Here is a 25,950-nt window from a genome sequence, read left to right on the forward strand (position 1 = left end):
CAAATCTTGTATCTCTTGCTCATTAATGCCTCCTACATGAGCACTTAGTGGATATTTTCCAAGTGGTGTCAAAACATGGCATCTGTACTTACAGTAATGTCCATGTGACTGCATAGCCCACGGATTTGCCCCCTGAGTCTATAGAGTCGTATTATAGTCAGTTGATTATGTACATAGTGTTATGTGCTCTTAAGAGGTATGCTATGCAGGATTTTCCTAAAAAACAAAAAATAATGGATGAACTAATACAAAAGTAATCCCTCTCAAGCATCATTTTTGACCCACTAGAAGTATGTGGTGGTGTATTTATCTGCAGAGACTCTTGCCTCTGCCTGTATTTTCTCATTCTCCTGTTTTTTTGTTTTGGGGATGTTTACGGATGTGTAGTCCCCAGTCAGTAACAGTGCCCAGGTGATGTTGGGATTTTCTAAAAAGATGCCCATCAGGATAGTATAGCGAGATAAAATGACAAGCGCATAAAGCTCGGGTTGGTTTACTTTCACTTTCGCACTGAAGGAGAGGATGAGGCAGAGTTGGCCTGTTTTCTGTTGGAAAGTGTCAGCAGTTAGCTTATTTAGCTTGGTAAAGTACTGGCTTTTCCTACAAATAGTATCTTGCAGTGTAGCTACAACATGGATGTATAAAGAGAACTGCATACAGGGTTGAAGGCAGGGCCTCGTTCATTCCTATGAAAGTTGCTCTGTGGTGCATGAAGCTATAAAGTCTAAACTTGATGTATCGTGGCTTGTTCCACATGCAATATATAAAATGACTATATCGAATATAAATTGTCATGTTGTTTTTATAAGCTGTCAGATTTTGGACTCCCTTGCTCTCTCCTACAGCTCACTCTCTCTAATAGACACACACACACACACACACACACACACACACAAAAAGTAGGGCTTTTGCAGAGCTCCAGATGTAACTATTCAGTCACATTTTGCAACCATGGAGCGCTACTGCGATTTGCAAATACTATTAATATATGAACCAGAGAGCTGTTAGTTTGTGTCCAGCTTACAGAGAATAAATCATTATGGTTAATGGCACTAGAGTAAAAGTCAAATTTAATGAGTGGTAGTGGTGGTAGTGTAAGCAGGTAAGGCGTGTGTTTGCATCTGCAGAGCACCGATCACGACTTTTTAGTCACTTTTAGTGACCATGGAACACCATTGTGACTTGCAAATATTAATAATATTTGAAACTGAGAGCTGCTAGTCTGTTACCCGCTCACAGTGAATGAATCCTCATGGTGAAAGTGGTATCTGTTTAACTGTCAACTTTAACATCCAACTGCTTACCGGAAGCTTCAAGTCCACAGCAAAAACACTTCCGGGCCTGAGACGAGCCAGGTCCTTCAAAATAAAAGCACCATAGGTCCAGCTCTGTTTTATTTAATTATAACAATGCTTTTTAAAATTTCAATATGAAATTACTTCATTTAACTTCCTTATTATCATATATTATTAAATGTTATTAGAACAGTAGTGAATTCATCTTTATTATATGACAGTAGCTACTTTTTTCAACTTGATTGTAACTGCAGTTCGTTCAATAATTTTGTATTTCAGTAGTTAACATTAGTTTAAAGGACATTTGAAAATATTGACATATAAATTGTGAACAGCAATAGCCTTAACATATTGTAATATTATTTTAAAGCTATATTGCCCAGCCCTAGGTTGTGCTTCTAACGCTGTATCCAGATTTCTTTATACTTCCATCAGATTGGTTTCAAAGTGTGGCACGCTTCCTGGGAATTTCTGCATAGTGTACCTTACTTTTCACTGATAGTCCTATGGGGAAATTATTACTTAGCACTGAATGACTGTTGTGTTAACAAGAGCACAGCTGTTGCTTATTCCATAAGAAACAATATAATGTTAATATAATGTATTGCAATATAATGTGTAAAATGCATGAAGAGCATATTTGAACTATGTCAAACACTTTGTCAATGTAAGATAACACATCAGAGCAATTAACATGCATGTTACAGATGTCTGACTCCCACAACAGGAGTGGGACTCCCACCCCACAGAGCCAACTGACAACCACATAATATCGAAAACGGGTGTTATCACAAATGAACATAAATTCATCTTTCTACCAGCCTGCCAGACTAATAGCAAAGACCTCAGTCTGGCTTTCAGGTGTTTAAACAGCACTGGAGGGGCAAGGGTGGATTGCCTACGAGGAGAGCTCGTCTGCCAGGTTAGCACAACAGCAGAACTCATCAAAAGAAGGGGATTTTCTTTGCCAAGGTAGCGAAGTAAAACGTTAATCATTGATAGAGACAGCTGGGATGAGGGCGGCAAGCTAGAAATTGAGTTTGACGTTCTTCAGAGCTGTAGGCAGAGATGTGTGAGAGAGAGGAAAGGGTGAGAGAGAGTTTGGTTCCTCTTCGTTCACTCGGCAGATGATTGACTGGCGTTTTCTGTTGAGCAGGAGAAGAAGGGACGCTCTCCAAAAGGCAATGAAAAAACTCACAGAAAACCCTCAGACGGCTTACAGCCAAGACGAGCCAATCTGTCCAGCACTTTTTCAGATCTGGGAGGAAGGAGAGCTGTGCTGCTGCGAAGCCATGCTGATAGAAAAGACAGTTTTCAGGCTTACAAATCAAGCTGACAAACTCAGGTGGAAAATGGGACCTGACAAAATAAAGCGCAGACAGGACAGCTCAATATCCGATGTCACCACAATGCAACCCTGCAGTAGCGGAGTGAAACTGCTTACCTAATGACCCATCTGTTACAGCACACAACTCTAGTCACAAACTGAGCAAAATCACCTGTCAATTTGGGCCAGGAAATTTTTTAGTGTCACAGTAGCTGCATCCAAACAAAAATACACTCACACGTCTTGAGCTGACACTTCAACTCAGTGTGATTTCACACTCCTTTGCCCACCTGCAAATTTGACGTGGAACTTGTTCTCCGGCTTGAGAATCTGGACGTACAGGGGGCAATTTGGAGCGAAGTCTTTCACAGCCCAGGCTCGGAGGATGGTCTGGTGATCCTGAGAAAATTGGAGACGGAGGGGAGTGAGATGGATAGAGTGAAAACGAGGGAGAGAGACAGGAAGAGTGCACAAGAGAGAGACAGAGAGGTAACCCGTCATTAGGAGCATCAGATCATAGCTCCTCTCTAATAATCCTCTTAAACCGCTGACTGCACAGAGCAATCTAGTGGGCCTTGCAACATTTTGGAGTAATGCCATTCTGACTTCTTTGAAACAAAGGAGTATTCAGGGCTGGGCAGAACACTTTGCGAGGCCACAAAGAGTGAAACGCGTAAAACTGGCCAGGCTGCCCCAATGGACCACCAAAGCTAAAAAGCTAACATCTACATGCTAACATCAGTCGTGAAATGTAATTAAGTAAATTTGCTTGAGTGCAATTAAGCAATTTAATGTAATGCCACTTTCTACTTGTATTTCAGTGACACTGCAATTCAGAGGGAGATACTGTAAATTTACAGATTACTCCTCTGCTATTTCTTTTTTATTTAGTTACCTTACAAATTCGGATTTTTGCACACAAACCATATAAAAATATAAACATAGCTAAAACCATTAGCCAGCTGATAAGTCAGCAGCTATTTTGATAATTGCTAAAATCATTTTTTATGAAAAAAATGTAATGGTTTTACATCCTCAAATATGAAGACTTGCTGCTTTTCCTTGTAATTATTTTTAACTGTTTTCATTTGTTTTAATTGATTTAAAATGTTCTGCATAAGTAATTTTTACTTTTAATAATTAGAATTACATGTTCCTGAATGTACTTACATTTACTGAAGTAACATTTTCAATGCAGAACTTTTACTTGTAACAGAGCGTTTTTATAGTGTGGTATTAGTACTTTTGCTTAAGTAAAGGACCTGAATACTTCCTCATGCACACAGGAACAACAGCAACACACTGATGTTTCACAGTGTTTATCATTTGATAGCACTTAGTACAAAGTTTGCAGATTTTTGAACAAATTTAAATTTTGACCTGATGATGGCATTAGAGACAATGTTGATGGATCACAGAGGTAACGATTCAGCTGCCAAATCATTCAGCGTGAGACTTGAGGTGTTGATTAGACAGTGTTATCGACTCACTGTCAGTCAGTGCTGTGTAACACCTTACACAGTTATTTTGTTTTGCACATATGTCTTTGTAAACAGACAGTTTTAATGTCAAGCCTGTGTGTCTTTTAGTCTCAACTTCAGTTGATTTTACTGTGAGATTAATGCTTTGGTGGAAAAATATAAAAATCACCACCCATAAAAAAAACAAAACTTCAGCCAATGCAGTGATCTAAATCCACTGCTTGAATGCATTTTTATGACACAGCTTCACTCCAGAATAAAAATATTGAAAGAAATTTACAAGACATTTATATTTTTATTTATGAAAAACTAAATTTTAAGATTTATTTGCAGTCAATTAGTCTCAGAGCTACAGTAGGGAACATTTATGAAAATAAATTTGTGTCATATTTGCTCAAACTGTCACTTTATTCAAAAAGAAGTACATGAGACAGATCATTTGTAAAAAAAAAAGTCACTCCTCCTCTTCCTGCTGTTTCTAATGCCTCGCTCACACCACCAGCAACAACGCAACAACACGACCAGCAACATTATTGTTGTGTTGTCGTTGAAGTGTTGGGTTCAATTTCAAACTGCGGTCCTATGCTGCATGTCAACCCGCTTCTCTCTCAGGCAGAAACACCAAAAACATTATCATAAAAAAAAGAAAATGAGAGAGAATAAAAGAAGTGCTGCTCAAGGACTCAGTAATGTAGTTAAGTTGTCACAGGCTTGTGTGTGTCTGCTACTTGAAAAAAGCACCTTAACTGAACATCAGCCATTTAAAATCACTCATAGTCCATTGTTTTTTTTTGCTTGTAGTGTGAACACAGCATAATGGCATTCGCTAGAATCAGGCCGTGTGGCAGTAACAACCAGTCAGAGCTGAGAAATCTCTAACGCAGCCGTCAGTCATGTCAGTCATGCTTTTAAAGTGCGGTCAAACTGTCAAACTAGGCAGCACTGATCAAATGTAAACCGAGATTCTGTCACTGCGGTGCCTGTTTCTCATGTTAAATGTTTTCACAAACATATTTTACTGTAGTGTTTAGCTGTAAAATCAGAAAGTTTGTTACCCAGCTGCCATGATGCAAACGTTTGTCCAAAGTACGAAGCACAGCCCACCAGCTTGACCAATTTTCTCATTTTACAGCAAAACAGTACACTGAAACATTTAAGGTGAGAAATAGGCAATGCATTTGATCGCAGTTCAAAAACAGTGATTGACATTATTGACAGCTATCTTAGAGACTCCTCGATTCCGATTGGTTTTCATTCACTTGTGGTGAGGCCATTAGAGCCGCGGCACGGTATTAGAGTCGGCAGAGATTACCTGTCTGTGTGAATATAGAGACATTTTCTGCAAATACGAAAACACAAAAAAAGTTGTTTTTTTTTTTAAGTTACAAACTACAGCTTAACTAATCAAATGTATTTTAGTGTGAAGAGTCATGGCGATAACGGGGAAGCAGTGAGGAACGTACAGCAGCAATGCGGTCCACTTCAAACCGGTTACTTAGGATAAAGCAGGCCTCAGCATCATCCATCCTGCAGGCAGTTAGTAGAGTATGTGGCCAGGGGAGTGAAAGACATGGATAAAAAGAGAGAGAGAGAGAATCGGGAGCGATGAGGAGAGAAGACATGGGAAGGAGGGTGTTGTCATGTTATTGAGGGAAGAGGACAAAAGAGAAAAAAGCAGGACAATAGAACAACCAATGTGTCTTTCAAGCCCACGCTATTTATGGTTGAGATACTAAGAGGCGAGGAGACAGAGATTAAAAAAAGGAAAAACAGGCTTTTGCTCCTTTTCTTTTCCTGTAACAAAGCCAGTCTTAGGTGCTGTATTATCAGAAGCCAGGGGGTAAACAATAAGGAATATGACTCAAACTGAAATTACTGCTGTTACTTTGAGGCTGGAGGTGCATTAATTGTAAGCTCAAGCTTTCTTTTTAGATCTTGGGCCTATTCTGCGCTTTGTCAGAGCTCCATTGTGACTGAATTACTTTGTGACAATAATAATTAGATATTTAAGTAAATACATCTAAAAATCAGATGGTTTTTGTTAACAGAGACTCACTTGGCCCTCATCAGGTCTTGGTCTTTGAGGGCAGAACCCTGCAGGTAGATGACTCTTTGGGCCCAAAGTGGGACATGTAGGACCCTCCTAACCTGGACATCCATCTCTGCTGGGCAAAGGATCACCACATAGTAGTCCTACACACAAACACAAATATACACATGTGATTTGTATTGTGGCTGCAGAAGGTTTTGTAAAAAGACATGGTCACAGGTTTTCAATTATTTTTGTTTCGTTGCCAATCTCTTAATAGAAAGGGTGCCAACGAATATGAGCCTGAAGATAGATACTAGAGGGGGCAAAGCAGAGACGGGGACGCTTGAGTGAATACTGCTGAAGATAGCAAAGAGAAAAGAGATAAGTCTGTTCTGAGTATATATGCGCTGGAAGTTCAACATCATGCTTTTTGAAGTTGCATACTTAACCATGATTGGCTTCCAAACTAGTTGTTTATCACAAATCCTGATTTAATAATCCCAAACCCAAAATTAAAGTAAAATATATTTTCCTTTTTAAATATATATTTTTTGGGCTTTCTTAGGCTTTAAATAGGACATCTATAGCGTGAAAGGGAGAAAGAGAGAGGGGCTGACATGCAGCAAAGGGCCAAGGATGGAATTGAACCTGCAGCCGCTGCAGCAAGGACACAATCTTGGTACATGTGGCAGCCACTCTACCAGATGAGCTACTGGGCACCCCTATATTTTTCCTCTTACCTGTAGTGCTGTTTATTTATCTAGATTGTTTTGGTGTTAGTTGCAGAGATATCGGCCGCAGAGACGTCCGCCTTCTCTCCAATATAATAGAACTCGACAGCACTCGGCTTGTGGTGTTCAAAGCAGATAAAAAAATACATTTGAAAAACTCCACAGCAATGTCTCTTTCCAGAAATCATGATGCGGTTACTCAAGATAATCCAATCTCTCTCTACCGAATTACACCCACTGACTATCACCACACAGAGTCGAGATTGCATCCACTATAGCACCACTGAGATCGCTAATGTTACACCTTCCAACAAGGATGCCATTAAAGTTTTCATCTTGCACTGTCCAAGGATACACGATATTGGATTTTTTGCAGATATATGCTTATATGATATGTAAGAACTCATTTGGCTGATGACCAATATCAATTTATCCAGTTTTTTTCCCCACCAAATTTTAGTGATCATCATGTCTCTTTTGTGGTAGAATTAACATCATATTATGCATTCTGTTATCGTGATGGCCCACCACCACATAAAATACAGTGCTTTTCAATATATGTCATATTTAGTCAAAATAGGAAAAATGCTTCAACTTAGGGTTGATGTTTTGTACATGTACATCTTGTCAATAAAAATAAAGTATTGGTTTGGAATATTGGCAGGAATCAGCATGTTGATTGATACCGATGTCATTTGAAAGCTGATATCTGCTGATATCGATGACATGCCGATATTATCTTGATGCACACTTCCTTTTGAGTGCAGCACAGTGATATGTTTGGCTTGTATTGTTTGGTATAAAACAAAATATTTCCTACATGAAACTCCTCACAACAAGGTCTGTAGATTATCTTGAGTAACCAGGTCATTATTTCTTTAAAGACACATTGCTATTGTGTTTCAAGCAGAGTACTATCTTGTCCCATTGAATAGTAGAGAAGAAAGACATCACTACAACTGATATCTCAGACACTTGGCAACTTACACCTAGAGACTGGACTGGAAAAAAAACACTACAGGTAAGAGCAAAAAATATGTATTTTTGGATTTGTGGGTGAACTGTCCCTTTTAACTGAGATTTCAACAAATTAAAATGAAAGCAGTCTTCTGGTGTTCTCTGCACATTCACCATGTGTGCACAGTGGAGGTCAAGTGAAGTAACAATATGCAAACACATTTTTGAGTGGTGGCAGACTTGAGCTTTAACCATTACCTGAACCTGCTTCTCCTCATAACTAGACACTATAGCCCTATACACGAGTCCTTTGAAGTGGAGAGGACCACATCACACACTATTATTGAACAAAGAGAGATGCACACATGGAGGCAGCTGAAAGCAAACACACACACATCTGCTCCACCATGAATAAGACAGCAGTATGAGTCTTGCTTGTACTGAATTAATCCTCTGCTTTAACCTCAGCTGTTCGGGCTCCTGAAGAGGATTACAGACAACAAATGTAAACAAACACAAGGCCCTCCCCACCCTCTTTTTACTTAAAACCATTAGACAGACCTGTAGTCTGGGGTGAGCGAAGAACTCATTGAGGAAATCCATGAGGAGATCGATCTTAAGACAGCTGACACACAGCACCACGTGTTTCTCCGTCTGTGCCCTGTAGCGACTGTAGTTCCCCCCGGACTTCTGCCGCTCCATCCACAGAAAGGCCAGCTGCTCGAACTACATTCAGGGTGACATCCATCACATTCAACAGATGGAAACTGGATTAAGTTAGCTGGACTACAGGGAGGAGCCAGGTGGCATAAGACAGGAAAACAATGCTTTGCACTGAGCCGAGTTTCCGTCTGATTAAGGAGAGTGTTTGGGGAGTTAAGGAAAGTGGACATGTGATTCAGGATGGTCGATGAATGGAACATGATGGCAGACAATAATAGAAGAAGGTTGGATATGGTAATAACAATAAGCCTGAGCAAATTACACAGATTGTGTGTGTGTGTGTGTGTGGAGGACCAGGTGGGTCCAGGGTGGTAAAATTTTAAAGACAAAGAGATGCAAGAAAGTTGGTGATCACCGTAGTTTGCAGTACACAATGTTCAACTGCAACAGTCCTAAAAATGCATTAATACATTTACAGAAAGACCTAGAAGCTATTGATTAAACAACAGAGTAAGATTGGTGCCACCATCATGTCTGTGCAGTAAGTATGGAGCTACATTCAGCATCTGGTTCGCTTAGCATAGTGTAACCATTGTTACTGACACATATTTTTATGTTATTTTAGTGAATTAAGTCTGTACTAATTTATGTGTTTCAGGATACTGTGGAAAGATGAACATTGTTGTCGGAATATTTGCACATTGTATCTTCATCTCAGTTATTTGTATCATTACATACATTAATTATTCTTTTTATCATTAATAGCACTTGAACTATTTTTAATATATTTTCATGACCTTTAAACCTTTGCCGTTTAATGTCCCCTAAGCTTCAACTGAGAGTAAGAGTAACGGGGACAGGTGTGAGAGTAAGAGACTCAAGCTGACATGTTCTAGAGTTGAGTGAACAGAGGAGCTGGATGTCCGCTGTTTTGCATTATTGGTGTCAATTGGCATTGGCCATTGACACACTCTCTCTTATAGTAGGTTAACACAGAGGGAAAAATGTGTTTAAATCAAGACGGAAAGAAAGTGATTGATTTTCTGACAGAATGGCGCCAAGCCTACCTAAATGGTCAATTTTTACCATCTCTGTGCTTACTGTTTTGTCCCTTTTTGTTGGCAAAATGGCTCAAAATGTTATCAGTTTTTGTTCTAAGTTTTAAGTTTTATTCCCTTTTTTGTCACCCAAAACAAATACATACATACGCTAAAGCATTGCAATATAGAAATACTTACACCTACAAGTAGTGTTTCTTAAGAGTGCTTGAGCTCAAGCATGGTGAGGCTGGTTTCACAGACATGTTATAAATTACAGTGTTTTAGTGAATGTTAAGAAAGAACTAAGTTTATGGCTTGATATATGAGACTTGGATTACACTGTATGAGTTGTGTGTGAATTTGTGTAAAATATTTTTTATATTGTTTTGCTGTTGTTAAATGCGGACACTGATTGCTTCCATTTATCAAGAATGTTCTGCTTTTTTTGGATTTTTCATTCACCCTGAAGGCTTGCAAGAAGAATCAGGTGGTGTGCATGACTTCAAAGTACCATGTGATGGGTAACTGACACACAAATGGTCATTTTGCAGGTGAAGCATTCCTTTAATGCAGCTCTGTGTACACCTGTCAAGAAACTTCTTGTTATTAAGTGACATGAAGTCGAAACTAAAGAGGTGACGAGCTGATATTGAACCCTCTGCCAGTTGTAATGGAGGTCCTCAGCTCTTGAGCAGAAACAATCCTAATGAACGGCAGATAATCTTTCGAAACATTCACCTCAGACACGTCAACACAAATTGATAGACTGAGTTCATTTGTGTGCAGGTTTTCTCCAGGAAGTGATCGTTTTGCCCCGAATATATCTAATTGATTCTGAGCTGAGATAATGTCATCTCGTTAGAGGTGGAAAACACCATCAGGGCCACACACATCCATATGACACTAGTGTTTTTTCAGCCATTATTTGTGTGCAGCCAGTTCTGGATGGCACAGACTGTGGCAGACATGCAGTAATAACAATCAAGCCTCTCTATTAGAGTACAGTGATTTATTTCAAGGGAAAGTCTCCAAACTGGTGAAACTAAATTGTAAACAAGAGAAATTATCTAAATGTTTTAGGCTTTTTGGCTTATTTCCAAATCAATATTCTTTAAAGGCTAAAATATGAGAACAAATGACTTGTCAAGAGGTACATTTCATGCGGTGTGTTTTGGACAGGTACAGGAAAACTAACAGAGGCAGCAATAAGAGAAAGACAGTAGCTGAATCCTGATGTGCTCTGAGGCTCCCCTATGCAGCCTGGAGACCGGTCATGGCAGGACTCAGAGTCAGACACACACACACACACACACACACACACACAGGGTGGGGTTTGGGGCTTAGGGGGGCCAGTTTCTAAATGTCAAGGGGTATTTATGGATGAAAGATGGGGAGAGAGAGTGGGTAGGATGGCTTGGCATCCATGTTGTTGATGCGCAGATCGCCATTTCTTTATGAGTCGGCTTGCGCAAGTTAAGCAAAAGTATCTTCATGCTCTTTTGTTTTGTGGAGGTTTTTTTGGGACAATATTTGCTACCACCCGGGGATGAGAAAAACAAAAACACTGAGAGCGTGTTCAGGAGCCATAATGCATGCGTAGGATGCAGCCCTACACCTACTGCTCATGTGACAAAAAAAGAAAAGCCACCAAAAACGTGTTGCGTCATCACAAAAGAAATCCAGTTTGCAACAAAACAAGAATGCCGGTAAAGTAAATCATTTGTGAATTTGTTTATTATTAGTGTGTGAATGTGATTTCCTGCCTGGTGAGGCCCTCATCTGAGTGTAGACACACATGCAGGAAATTCATCCTATTAGCACTTTTATATCTCTAGGGATGCACACAGGTACGCCAGCTACCTCGGGGAAAAAAGGTTTACACAAGAAAGAGGAATGAACAACCATTTTGCCACAATGCACCTGCTTGTCAAGGTTTTTATCGGTCCCGGCACAAACAGTGTGCAAATGCTTCCTGTAGTTCTCTCTGTCATGAAGTTCCCTCTGTGGAGTGGCTAAATGACAGGAGAGGGATTTGGGGAATTGAGTGAGTAAGGAAGACACTGCTGCTGTTCTCTGAGTAAAAATAGTGTTGCAAATCTACGTAGGATGCAATGAGTCATATTGTGCATGGGGGGGAACAAGAATATTTGATCTTAACAGAGCAACTTTACTGTAATGAGCTTACTAAAGAAAACAATTTGGCTTTTGAGGATTGCAAACCTAGCCCATCTGTTACTTTAAGGAGTGATTTTAAGATTTTCTGATCACTTTTAAGGCACGTCTGTGCTCAGTCCATTTGAGATTTTTCTACCTTTGTATCATCTGGAGGACAGCCTGGCAGAGCCCTGTCGGCTGCTACAAATGTCAAATTGAAAATAAAATATGAGACGGGTGAGATGGGTTTTTGCCTTCAGGCCTCCTCGACTCATCGAATCAATAAAGGTTTTAAAACTTACCTTCAAAGCCTTCTGTTATAAAGTCATATCTTGTTTGTTGAATTGGATTACATTAAAACTTTAGTACCAATCACATCACTTTTTTTTAATCTACTGTTTGAGATTGTATACATGGGTGGATTATGAGAGAGTGGGCCCCTGGGCACAGATATGCCCCACCACCTCTCCTACCCAGAAGCAAAACACACAGACTTGATAATGGTTTTGCCTCTTTTTTTTTTCGTTTTTTTGTTTTTCTTTGTAGACATTATGGATCTTTTAGGGCTTTTGGGTCTCATGTTGCGTCTCTGTGTCGTCGTTTGTGTCTCTTTGAGGTAGTTTTATGTTGGTTATGGCATTTTGTGATTCTTTGTAGTTATTTTGTCCCTTTTTGTTGTCCTCTTGTGTCTCTTTGCAGTTTCTTTTTATCTCTTTGTAGTCATTTTGAGTCTCTTACTGGTCAGTACATGTTAATTTTAGTGACATTTTGTAGGTTATAGCCATGGGGGGCCCTGACACTTTTGGCCCCTGGGCCTGTGCCCAGTAGGCCCGTTCATGGACTGTACAATAAAGGTGGATGACATGACAGCTCCCCAAAAGTGAAGCCAAAACATCTCAAATGCCCCCTGGTGGCTGGCTGCAGAATAGGTCATAAACCCCACTTCCTGTCGGCAGATGCGACATGGGCCAAATTAAAAACTCAAAGAAGAAATTTTTTCAAAGATGGTTTCCGTCAATGTAGGTAGTTCTTATCACGCAATATTATCAAGTGCTCATTTTTCTTTTATAGTTTGGTTTGAATTAGTTGAATTAGAGTAATCAGTAATCCATCCATGATTGTATTAAGGTTATCACCATTGTCTCTTACCTGGATGGGAAGTACGATGAGTGCCACAAAAATCATGATCACCACCAAGAGCTGCGAGGGCCAGATTTGGGGGGTGACATCTCCGAAACCCACCGTAGAGAAGGTGACTACGCAGAAGTAGAGCGAGTCGAACAGGGTCAGGTTGTTACCTGCTCGTTCGAGGTGTTGGATGCCGCAGATGCTGATGGAAGTCGGCAGGGTGGGAAAGATGGAGAGAGTAAGAAAAGCAAGTGAGCATCTTTGAGTGAAGTATACATGCTTGTGGGAGCCATTATACATGTAGAGCTGTGGTTCCTGCCTGCGTGTGTACGTGTGACTGTGGAGATGGGGGTGAATGCATGCTTGAGCGCTTTTGTAGGACACTGTATGTTTCTGTATATAGGTGTGCGAGTGCAATCTGCGCGTATTATTGTGTTTTTGAAGGGATAGATGAGTCAACAGGCAAATGTCAACCCTGAAACGGTCAGAGAGCTTAATTCATGCTGTGTGTAGGATCTTCTGGATTAGTACAGGCTTTCACACCAGATACGCAGTGAGAGCGAGCTGACACATCCTCCACTGCACCGAAGAAATCGCCAGTTGTCATTTCAGAGCACTATCTCACTCTCACAGTCACCAATTACCTCTCTGCTCTCTGTCTTTTTATCTTTTTGCTCGAGGGGCAGCATTTTTTATTCTCATGTATAACTTTTTTATTCATGTATCACACTGTCTTTTGCTTCTCATGTCCATCTCACCATCTCTCTGTTCCTTTACTCACCCTGTCCACACTTTGGACACATTTTTCTTTTGTCAAACCTCAATTTAATGTCTCTCTTTTCCCTTTTTTCTGTCTTGGTTGACCCCCTTTGTACTCTGTGTCAGCTGCGAGGGTACCCACCATGTAAACATGAGGCAGACCAGCGTGCTGATGAGTATCACCACCTGGTTAAACATGGCTGAGTGTGTCCGCTGGATCGCCCTGTGGAGATCATTCTGCAGAGAGACAGACACTGATGTGAGATAAAGGGATAGTTCAGATTTTTTAAAGTGGAGTTGTATGTGGTGCTTATGCATAGACATTATTTTACAGTAGATGTCATTCAGTCAGTTTGGAGAAGCAGGCTGGAGTCTGACAAGTAAGGAAACCAATATACTGCTGTGGATGGAGGTCAGCAACAAAATGTATTTTAGCCACCATGAAAAAATCGATACTTATAGTGTCCCCTTCAAATAATAGAGCATTTTTCCTGTTTTAACGTGATAATCAAACAAGGATATCAACTGGGTAATGATGCTGTTATATTGCTTCTTTCAAAGCCAGACTCCATTAAGGAAAACACTGATTTAAGCTGCAGATCTATCGCTGCCTTATTCAGTTATTTGCTTGTGTTACTGTGGGACTTTTTAGTTTGGATCAGACATGTCCATTTGTGTGTGAATATTTTTTGTAGTATCCCATATAATGCAAAAAGCATCTGGCCCCCAAGTTTTTTCTCATTATCTAATGACTTCCTGTCGGATCAATAAAAATACTCGCACTATAGTGAACACTTAAAATGATATTGGCTTTTTAGGTGGCTAAAAGATGTGTTGTTGGTACCCCAGTCTACAGCAGTACATTGCGTAGCTTTTGTGTTGGACTACAGCCTGCTTCTTCAAACTGGGGGCATACTGATCTACTGTAATTCACTTATTATGGACAAGTACCCCACACAACCCCACTTTAAAAAAACCCCAAACTATCCCTTTAATGTGTGGAAACCACAATGGCTGCATTGTTAAAGTGTGAAAAGAGAATAAAATGTAGTTAAGGGAAAGTAAGAAAAAGACAAAAAAAAAATGGATGAAATATAGAAAAGCGCTAAATAAGGAGATAAAAATGAAAGTGTTGGGATATATGGAGCTGAGACAGAGACAGCTTATTAAAAAATGTGAGGCAAGCGTGGATGTCAAAGGACAAACGGAGGCAGGGAATGTGAAAAGCTCCAAGGAGGAAAGTTGATACGTTTTGTGACTGATTTACCTTGGTGGCAGTGAGAGTTGGTGAGCTGAAATGGCACAGACAGAGAGGGGCAATAGCATGCCAACAAAATAACACATAACAGAGATGCTGAGATGAAAGTAATGAAAAAATTGGATAGGGAGATTGCATTTCACTCACTATCATGTTCTCCAAAGCGTGTTTGGCCAGCCAGCAATTGAGAAATACAGGGATGAAGAGATTTCTGAAGGAGGGCAAAATCACCTATCAAGAAGAGAAAGCGTCAGTCTGTTTGGCTGCCTCATCACGTTTTTTTCTTTTCTTTTTTTCATATGTTGTACACAGTCACAGGATCTCTCGGGTTTGCCTGTCGTGATGTCATTTCTGTATTACAGTAGCAGCTTTTAAAAACAGGTGGCGTGCTGCCTTCCACTCACAGTGATCATGAAGGGAACAGCGCTGATCATCTCCAGAATGAAGGGGACACGTAATACCTGCTCCCAAACGTTGCCCTGGAAACACAAACCACACACAGGGGTCAGGAAACTCCATTGTCATGGCGACCTTTGGGAATTACCGCATAACAGGCCCCGATCGCAGAGAGTGGAAGAGGAAAAAATTGACCGGCTTTTGCACTATAGAGTTGATTGGGATGTATAAAGGGCTATTCAGCCCCTTGTGCAGCCCCTTGAGAGGAGAAGCGGCGTTACTAAGTTTCTTCGAAGCTTTGCCGTGCAATTAAGTAGTCAGCTGTGGCTGTTTTTATGTGTCTGCCACCTGCATAAGGCTGACCTGAATCTGACTAGTGTAGGTGGACAGGCACAGGGGCATGTCCACAGGAATCAGTCAACTCTAAATGCTAAGGCCTCTAGCCTCCAGAGTAATCTGCAGAGTGAGCCCTTTATAGGCTTATAGTGTCAGGTACATCAAAAGCAGGGCAACCCGTTGATTGATCGGCCCCCCACTGCAGCAACACGGGGGCGTCCCCTAATGTTTTTCTGATGTGCCAATAACAGGGTGATGCTCAAGAAGCCTCAAGGCCTGCCGACGGGCTTTCCAAACGCAAGAGCAAAGGAGGAGCCTCAGAGGAGAGAGGGAAAACTTCAGTTTAGTTGAGTGAATGCACAGGAGGAGTGCAAAGTGGACGCTCTGAAGCATATTGCGTGTACAAATCATAGCCAAAGACATCACAAAGGGCTTCAGATTAGCTGTTAGAGCAGGGCGCTTTGAGTAACTCACCTTGTAGCTGAGGTACACGAGCAACATAGTTTCTGAGAAGCTGATGAAAGCCACGAGCACCTGCAAAATGAGAGAGAAATTGAGAGATGCAGACACAGAGGGAGAGCAGACACAGAGAGGAGTCAGAGAGAGACCAGAGCAGAGAGAAATTAGGAGTCGCAGAGATGGAAGCGGAGAGCGTGGGTGGAATCAGTAGGCGTGCTGATGATTGAGTTTCAGAGGGAACTGATTTCAGTGAAGCAAGAGACGGTCTGGTGTCTGATTGTGTACATATATGCGCGTGGAATCATACCGTAAGTGCAAATTATGTGTAACGTAAAATTGTCTGATTTAACATAAACATGCCCTGAAGTCATGTGATGTGAATTGCTGATAAAGAAACACAGTTTCCGAGGAGCACCTGTGTGTGATGTGTGATGTGTGTGTACACAGACTGGGGTTTTGTTTACACAGGAGTGTATTGATCTAACTAACCTGCAGTGCCCACAGCGGTAGAGGTCTATCCACCCAGATGATCAGTTTCCTTCAGAGCGGAAGAAAATAGAGAGCAAAGGAGAGAGACGTGGCAAAAAATAGATACAAATTAGATACTGCAGGACAAAACATTGAAATAATTTTTCGTCCAACACAATGACACTCAACAAGACCCATGAACACAACTCATGTCACCACGTTCAATTTAATTATGCAGTTTACAACTGAACAGCAGTGGAGTGCCCAGCTGCAAGTGTGCTCATATTGTTGAAGAAAAGTAATATTCACACAGCCAAATGGAAATTTACAGCCTTAGTGTGAGAGAAAGCCGTTTTTTTCTTTTTTTTCCCCTACCAAAGACACCCTGGGGCTTATCGTGGCTGTTTGCCTGCCTGCGCTCTGATTTTCTCCTGCAAGTCTGCTGCCTGAAGCAGGAGGCGGCCCATCCCTTTCCTGAGCTCACCCTGTCAGCCTCCTTATTCATTTGGAGCCAGAGCTTAGCCAGTGTCACCGGCCACCAATTAGATCAATAGGTCCCCAAAGCAGGAGACATGGCACAGCCTCAGGTCCGTGCACACTTCCTGGTTTCTCCCCCACTCTCTGCTGCTGCTGTATATTACATGCTTTATCTCCACTAGATCGCTGTTGATTAGGCTGCACAAGCACTTCATACATATTATGTTGACAGTTAATCCATACAGTTGGGTTGTGACAAATGAATGTGGATCTGTTATGCTCAATATCAAGATTGTGAGTTGCACCGATAAAGCGAAGTTGCATTGATTGCGTTATAAGACGTTTCCGACCAGCTCTGTGTTGGGGAGCATGTCCTCCAGGGGTGTGCGGTTTAATGGTCCATGTCTACAGGCTGAAGCATTGCTCCTAATAAGAGACTCACATGCTTACCAGTCAAACTCACTCCAGGGATGAGATGATGTGTTTTGTTTGGTGCAGTTCACCCCGCTCACGCTGCAGCAGGAGAGAAAAAAAGCAATAAAAGTGACTTTTTCTCACCAAAACTGGACTCTCAGCTCAGTCCAAATATCAGTTTACCTTCTGATTGCATCTCCATCCCCCTCTCTTCTCCCACCATAATCTCACACCCAGCCCTTACAGGATACTCTATACACACTGTTATCTCATCTATTGACCCAGCGCACTTGTTCCTGCTATCAGGCCTCCACACTCACAAAGACTTTGTTTCACCTCATTAAGCCCCTGTTATCACCATTTCTCTCACCAGTCCTGCCTTCCGTCTTGCGGGTTGTCCAATAGGACTCTGACAATGTAGAGGAGGCAGCTGAGCACTTTCAGCGCAAAGTTAAACATTCGCACTCGCAGACCTGCAATGAAAAAACACATCAGTATTAAAAGCTGAATTTATAGAAACACATTTTATTTTAGCTTTGAATATGATTTCAAATGTTTTTCCCCAATATTCACTACGTGTGATTTGAAAACACTCAATAAAGGTCTGTGGGATTATTAGCTCTAGACACAAATTAAGGTAAAAGACAAAAACAGATTAGCCCTGAGGAACCAACCGCTGTTCATAAACCATTTATCATTACTACCCAAAAGCTCACCAGTGCCTCGGATTATTCTCCAAAACACGATGCATAACATCTTTTCAATAAAGCGTGTGCAGTCATGGTTGGCTTAATTAAGTATTTTATCTTGTCTATTGAAAGTTAATCTTGTATCCTCGACACCTCAGTTCATATGACTATTACAGTGTGTTATTTAAGCAGCGTTTATCTGTTAATAAAAAGGGATGACACTGAAATGATTTCTTAATGTTGAACTAATTAAGTACAAAATTCATGACGACAAATGAGAACCAGAGGGGCGTGAGTGACATTGTTGGGAAAAATGAGTTATATATTTCAGCTGAAGCTCTTGATTAGCTTTCTCTACTGCCATAAGGGTATTTGTAAATTCTCCAATCTCCTTTTTCAAAATGTATCTGCATTTTTATGCAGATATTTGTTTTTAAAGATGAGCTGAAATGAGCAGCACACAGAAGAGGCAGTCTTGACCTGCCATCTGCTTGTTACTTATTGTTAATATTGGCCGCTGCAGACAGAGGACAAAATTTTGTTTTTTGAAGCATTCTGGTTTCCGTTTGTAGATTATTTATAGTTTGAGTAGTAATGACCAATCACATTTGAGCTGACGTGGAGAGGCAGCACACATTGGCCAAAATGCAGTTTCTGTGATAAAACCCCCTAAAAACATTAAACACATAATTTTTGTCAGAGCTGATGGTGGAAGTAGCAAAGTAAGCCGTCTCACTTCCTCCTTATCTCTGTTGAGAGTTGCACATATTAAGCTGAAGTTTATGAGCTGAAGTGCAAGCAAGCTTTTTAATGATCCTCGAAATAGCATTTAATTGGATGGCGTTAAAGAATGTAGGCGAAACTCAGCTCTGTGTTGCCGAATTTGTTGCAAGTTTGAAAGCAAGGCAGATAAAATGGGGGTTTCTCAAAGGCGCATCACATTTCCGAAAAATATGCCAAAACAAGCCAACAGCTAACCAACCAACACAAAAACTAAAAGGGTTAACGTTGGAGTATTTGTTGTTGACTTGTGTATAGTTACAAATCATTTGTTCAGTAAATGTCAAGATATTGTTCATTAAGTATATAGTCATCCACATGTTAAAGAATGATAAAGTTAAAATCAAGGAAGGTCGGGACAAAGAATGGTCTTTTTTTTTTAGTTTGGGCTCCTGTAAAATTGCTTAAATGATTATTACACCCCTCTGGTTCTCAAAGGCTCAATATACACCTGTTTCTACTTCGAGTCAAGGTTTTATGAAAATATATGTTTAATGACTTAATGCATACAGGAAAAAATAAAAATAAAGCGATGACATGTCGATGTCAGATAATCTAAATCATGACACAGACATAAAACATCCTCAAAGGGTGGACAAGGTGAACAACTGGTGACGAAATGCAGAGCAAGAAGGACAGCACTTCACACACAAAACGAAAATAAAACACATCTCTGTGATTAAAAAATAACAGCAACTCGTGTAAAAAGAGAGGAAAACTGTGAAATCATCCAGCTAATTGCATGCACAGAAATTATGATCCCAGTCACAGGTAACTCACTGGATCTTTGGTTTTTGATGAAGAACAGCTTCAGGCGCTCCTTGAAAGTGTTCTCGTTCACATAGAACTCTACCTGCACCCTGAGGGAGGGACAGAGAGATGGGCAGAGACGGAGATGGGGAGGGTGCAAGAGAAGAAAAAAGATGAGTGAAGATATAAAATACTTCTCGTTGGAGTCAAGAGACAGAGGAGAAGAAACAAGCAGAGGGCTGGGAGATAAAAGGGAATAGAATAAAAGGTGAGGAAGAAAAAGTGTACAGTTGAGCAAATTGGCGATGGAAATGGCGATAATGATTATTTGAACACTGAAAAGTATGGAAATTGTGACTGGCTGCATTAAAGACTAATGGGTTTTAGAGGAAATGGTGTTCCTGCTTGTCCGGCTGCCCAAAGGCCCAGACAGCTGCAGTCAGTCTCGTTATCTCCACTGATTAAATATAGAGCAACAAATTACTTCCCTCTGATGTTTCTGCTGAACATGGGAGGCCATAATTACTGCTCTTTCTCCCTTTCCATTCTGGCACCCTCCTGTTACCGAGGGACACGCACACATCTACAGTGTAAGCCTGAAATACACACCTGTAGCCGGGTCATTAGGATTATTATACCATTCACATGGCCATCTGACATGGACGCTCCTGGAGAGCCATGATTTAAAATGACAAAGAGACTCTCCTCAGACATCTCTCTTACATGGAGCTCTTACACGTAATCAGACAGACCGGCGGTGACTGTATTTCCTGTCTGACCACCTCAGGGGAGAATTCTCAGTAGCTTTCCTTTCATCCTATGGAAGGAAGAGGGGATGACTCAGGTCGAGGATGAAAAAGCACCAGACCCCGGCACGCCGGTGGGCTCCAAACAACACACAGACAGATGAAAGAGTGGTAGAACAACTGCAATCTATTCTGTCTGCAGGAAGGAGAGGAGATGGGGAGGAGAGGGGGGTCTTTCCAGGGTTCCAGAGTGACTCTGTGACCAGCAACGCACATGGTCCGATACACACAAAACCACCACTTTCCCAGCAACATCTGGAGGTGAGGGTGGAAGGGGGGCTGACTTTCCTCTTTGTTGCTATAGCAACACAAAATGCGTTGTCTTTTCCCTCCCTCTCAAATGAGCATATGTGAGCAAACACATACTTGTGAAGTGTGTTCAGTCATCGGAGCTGATAGCTGCGCTCCAACTTGGTGACGGCTCTCTTCGCTTGGAGCAGCCTGCTGACAATAAGGCTTTTGCACACATGATGGAAAACAGAGGAACATGCAGATACGCACAGCTCCCCCAAGGCTCGTGAAAGCTCAGGGGTGTGTAATTGCACCTCTGAATTAGAAAATGACTTTGTATGAATTGCTGCAGAGATGGGACACCCTGCGGTGTTTGCAGTGTGGAGAGTAAGGAAAGATTTTGTGTCTATGTGAGAGGTGAGCTGTACTGAGCTAATCGACCATATGACTGCCTGAGTTCTTTCATGCACAGACCAATAGAATAGTCAATACCACTGTGGCAATAAACACAGGGACCCATTATCACCCGTTTTCTACAGTAAATCATTATTAATTTACGTTTAAACAGTTGGGAAGGAACAGAATATGTACAATAGCATCTTTAAATGCTGTGGCCAAATCTTTACATTCAAGAATGCACTACCAGTGACAATGCTGGAATCAGATAGCAAAAGGAGTTTGGCATGGCTGGATAGATGGTCTTTTTTTATAAAACTATAGGCTGTCTATGCAGGAGAAAGACTCAAATACTTTTGAAAATAGTGCTACGTAATCAAAGAAAACCAAAAAAAAAGGGCTGCGGCATTTGCTTTTTCTCAAGAGGGAGAAAACCTGCAACTAGCAGAATGCACTGTGCTCCACCGGACCAATAAAGCCCCCACTGGTGAGTGGTGTGGGTCCAAAAACAATATGGTCACTGGCCATTTAACAAACTATCTTGTATTATAGCTAAACTGTGCGCTAAAATACATTTCTGAAGACATTTTAGGTTACAAATAGGCTATCCAGTAACAGAATCTTGGTTCATATTTGATCAGCTTGCCTATTTTTAGTGTTTGATTTCTCTCAATCTGCTTCTATACTTTGTGTGTCTGTGGTGATGCAGGTTATACAAAAATCAGAAAGTATAATCTGTACACATTATCTGGTGAATTCTCGCTAGCAAATGAGCAGGGAGATCCGGCTGCTGGTGACATGGAGGGCAGTTTACCACAGTTCATTTACACAACCTACCCAACTACAAAGCTGGTTGAAAATCGGCAGAGCATCCCTTTAACTTTGATTTTAAACATTCAAGAAAGGCTACTGTTGTAAACCACACTGTGCATACACCATATTTTGTATAAAGAGTGGACATAGCTACTGGGTCGTACTGTGTTGAAGCCTCAAGTTCGGCATTTCCGCATCTTTTTTTTCTGAGCCAGAATAGATCAAATTTTGAGAGTCGAGCTGTGGAGGAGCGAGTGGTGGATCTGACTTACAGACAGCCTGTCACTCAAAGCAGCCACGCCTTTAATTATACCTAAATAAAATGTAAACGAACATTTGTCATGAATGGGTAAATAAGCTATAGAGACGGAAACCATTTTTGCAATAGGCTGTTAACATGTTTATTACTGCTGGGCATTGGGCGTTTTAACATGAGTGTCTATGGGGATTGACTCACTCTTGGAGCCAGCCTTATATGGTCATTCGAGGAACTGCAATGCTTAGCGCTTCTGAGTTGTCCTTCATTTTTCTGCTTGGCATGTATTCTTGTGTTTATTTAGAAAAGAATTAAAACATCATTGGGTGGTTTTTAATAGAGTTGTGCATCACCGTAAGCCATATTTTGTTTCATGATAGAGGCGTGATAATGGCTTCTTTTCATACAAGATAACATAATTGTACACATATTGTTTGTCTTCTGAAAAGCTCCACTGTGTTGAGTTTCGGGTTTTCATCCATATAACAAACCAAAATGATAAAAGCTTTGTTTGCTTTCCCTCAAGCCAGTGTCGTCTTCTACGACCAAATCCATCAGGCACTGCACCTCCACGTCTCGTCATGGCAGTGTTTTTCTATTCTTTGCCAAATCTCCAGCTTCTTACTGCCTGTTTGTTATCACCTTACAAGACACTTAAGGTGACATATGTTCCTGAATTCAGCCGTGCATCTCTTCATTCATCAGAGTCCTTAAGGCTTCTTCAAACTCTGAGAAGATGCTGTGATAACTTCCCAGGGGAAGAGGATCATTTCGGAGGTCATTTTGTCCTCGATGTGTTTCTCTAAGCAAGGGCTTTCCACTTGAGTGTACAACAGAGGATGAAAAATAAAGTGGAAATATAGCCCAATAAAGAGTTGAGCTGTGGGATAGATTGAAAGGTGGGATCTTTAATCTAAGGGGAGAGTTGGAGAGAAAAACACATTGAAAACTCGTAAAGAGAATTATATCAAAACAAAAGACACATCACGATGGCACCTCTGGGCAATAGACACATACGAGCCCCCCAAGGCCCCCCAGAGGGCACTGGGAGAATGATTAGATAATGGTTGAGAAAAACTCCTTTGGGATGCTGTTATGAGGAATAAAAACACGTCACCAGATTAAGGAATAAACATTTTCATGTATCGTGTAAGAGCCCTGACACAACAAGCTGGCAGTTGGCCAGTGCTCAACACCCAATGTCAGGGTTTGTTCCCCTAGTTTTCAGCCACCAAGGGCTGACCAGTGGTGTTTCACGCACCAGCTGATTCAGCATGTTGAATCAGTTGTGGAGTGTGCTAGAGTACGGTCTCTCTCTCTCTCTCTCTCTCTCTCTCTCTCTCGCTTTTTTCTTTACTAAAAGCCTAACAAGGGACAGGAGTTGGAAACTAGCAATAGCTACAATCTCTATATGTCAAACATCAGTTACTACAGCTTGTTTGTAACAGGTAAAAGTCGTATTCTGTTATTTTTCATTGTTCCTATCCAATAAACTATATAAATAAACAGTGATAAAATCCCTTTGATTGGCAGTTCAGCTCTGTGAATGGAAATGTATTTGAAGTGAGATTAAAACAAACTTTTTATATCAGACGAAATTATGTTTTTAGCCACTGAATTTTTAAGGTGAAACTATTTGCAACTTTTGGTGTTATTGTTCACTAGGGCACGGTCAGTAGCCTTTGTTCTTTCAACATCGGTTGTGCTAACTGGCTAGCACCTTCAATCTGTCCCGTTTATCTTCCAGTTGAATGTAGATGACCACCATCTGCTGGTATGGAGAGTTATTTCCTTTCATGCAGGTGTAAAAGGTACATGCTAGCTGGTTGTTGGCTGTAGTCTTTGCGGTGTATTCAAGTGCAACGTTTTGACAGAGACACAGATGACCAGGGGCGATGTCACAGTCAGCCTTTGTTGCCACTAGTTTTTAAGTCCATGACACATCAAGCTGATGATCTACCGTCGGTCAAAGTTAGGCCATTGGTGAGTGTCTGCGACTCCCGTTGCCGCGGTGTGCCCCCCCCTGTCGGCCTTTGTCGACCCCTCAGCTTTTTTTCTACCAATTCAGCATGTTGAGTCGGCGATGGCGGTAACCATGGAGCCCACTGGTGAATGAAATCACTCTTATTAGATGTGTAGCTCAGTGCACAAAAGAGAAACGGAAGTTAAGAAATATGAAACAAATGGCTGAGTCAAGATTCAGTGAGACTGACACAAACTTGATATATGAGGTAAGATTATTTTTCCTTAGCTACTGAGCTCCTTAGCAGAAATGTGTCTTGATAATTTGTGGTGTTGTTCACTGGCACAAGGTAAATATGCTTTGTTCTGTCAACATTAGATTGTGTTCGTAATGTGCTAACTGGCTAACTGGCATCAAGATGGTCGTATGGTTTTCCATAGGTGAGGCGACACTGCTGAGGGCTCTCGTTGTCGCTCGTTCTTCAATGTCAGTTTTGTGTGTCTGCAAGATTCACAAGTAGAGAATAACCCCCAAAGAGTTCTTCTCTTTCCCCCTGCTCTGCTCCGCATTCAAAATATAGGTTTATCGGACTAATTAATTTTGAGTTGGGCATCAAAGATTATCTCATGGGCTTTATTAAAGCAAGAGCAGCAGCTTTAACAGCTGGAAACAAGAGAACTTGAAGAAAGGGGCACGGCATAACATTTCAAACCTGAGCCAGGGGAGAGAATTTGCATTTCTGCATTTGTATGTACACTGGGAATCGAAGTGTGTGTGTGTGTGAGAGAGAGAGAGAAAAATAAAGAGAGAGAGAGAGCGAGCGAGCAGACAAAAAAAACAGACAGATAAATACACACAGACAGATGGACAGAGGGGGACATGCGGGGGAGGATCTTTGAGAGAAAGCTGAACCTTGTTCTCCTGCTGCTTCCACCCATGCCTGTGCTCTATAATGACACAGCACTGGCCATCTAATGACACAGTGGAAGAGACTAAAGAAACCCAAAACTATGCGTGCACAACAGCACAGCGTTGGCACATCACAACCTCCACACACAACTCAGAAATAGTATTCATACCAATGAAATGGAAAAAAACAAACAAGCAAGAAGTGAAAAATTCTACCCTGTAGACCTCCCAGTGAGATCAATGATATCAAGATTTAATTGCAAAAATGGAAATTCATATTTGACGCATGTCTTTTGGGAAAAACAAATAAATTCAGAATAAATAATGAAACATGCATTAAGGAAAAAAAGGGATTAATCTGAATGATTGAAAAAGACAAATTTTAATGTAATGACACAAATTCAGGTAGAGGTCTGCTTGCCCAGTCTTTCACTGTTGTGATATGGAAACTGACAAATGAGGATAGGACTGTAACCTGTAAAAGCAACGGTGGAAACCTTATTTTTAAAGAAGCTGTTTCCGTTGTTTGGGCGAAACATGTAGCTCGTGGAAAACTGTCCTGTAGATAAATGTTGATGGCTGTAAACCAGTTTGTTACTGAATAGTCTGTAATGCTTGAGATGAATGTGGATCCTTTGAGAAAGGAGGGCACTGTGACTGCTAAAAGGAGACAAAGACAGTCAATAATAACATACACAGACAACAAATGAAGGCAGGAGAAATTCAATGGAGGCAAGCAAATTGCACATCACCACAAGACCACTTTGACAGCTTAAGAGGAGCAAGGTGTACACTGCTTCATCTAACCAAGGGTCACCAGGACAGCCTGTCCCTGACCCAGATACACAACTGCCATACACATCAGACTGTGGTAATGTGCAGGTGGAGAAGAATAAAAGGGAGAAAAAGAAATACGAATATGCTAACACATCCCCTGCTTAAAAAAACCCTTTCATTTTCCAGTTATAAAAGGCCCATTTTT

General features: G+C 41.1%; 1 protein-coding gene across 1 annotated transcript in view; it reads right to left on the reverse strand.

The window, feature by feature from the left end:
- Window positions 1-25,950, reverse strand: part of LOC121956421 (potassium channel subfamily T member 2) — a 52,807-nt gene that overhangs the window by 18,026 nt on the left and 8,831 nt on the right. Inside the window, exons 2-14 of the mRNA XM_042504618.1 lie at window positions 19,625-19,704; window positions 17,746-17,848; window positions 17,412-17,474; window positions 16,506-16,554; window positions 16,032-16,091; window positions 15,230-15,304; window positions 14,973-15,056; window positions 13,710-13,804; window positions 12,830-13,010; window positions 8,385-8,549; window positions 6,160-6,296; window positions 5,567-5,630; window positions 2,913-3,021 (exon numbers count right to left, since the gene is read on the reverse strand). Of these exons, the coding sequence (XP_042360552.1) occupies window positions 2,913-3,021; window positions 5,567-5,630; window positions 6,160-6,296; window positions 8,385-8,549; window positions 12,830-13,010; window positions 13,710-13,804; window positions 14,973-15,056; window positions 15,230-15,304; window positions 16,032-16,091; window positions 16,506-16,554; window positions 17,412-17,474; window positions 17,746-17,848; window positions 19,625-19,704 (1,265 nt within the window). The remainder of the gene's footprint in view (window positions 1-2,912; window positions 3,022-5,566; window positions 5,631-6,159; window positions 6,297-8,384; window positions 8,550-12,829; window positions 13,011-13,709; window positions 13,805-14,972; window positions 15,057-15,229; window positions 15,305-16,031; window positions 16,092-16,505; window positions 16,555-17,411; window positions 17,475-17,745; window positions 17,849-19,624; window positions 19,705-25,950) is intronic.

The sequence above is a fragment of the Plectropomus leopardus genome, chromosome 17 (genome assembly GCF_008729295.1).
Source record: "Plectropomus leopardus isolate mb chromosome 17, YSFRI_Pleo_2.0, whole genome shotgun sequence".
Classification (NCBI taxonomy): domain Eukaryota; kingdom Metazoa; phylum Chordata; class Actinopteri; order Perciformes; family Serranidae; genus Plectropomus; species Plectropomus leopardus.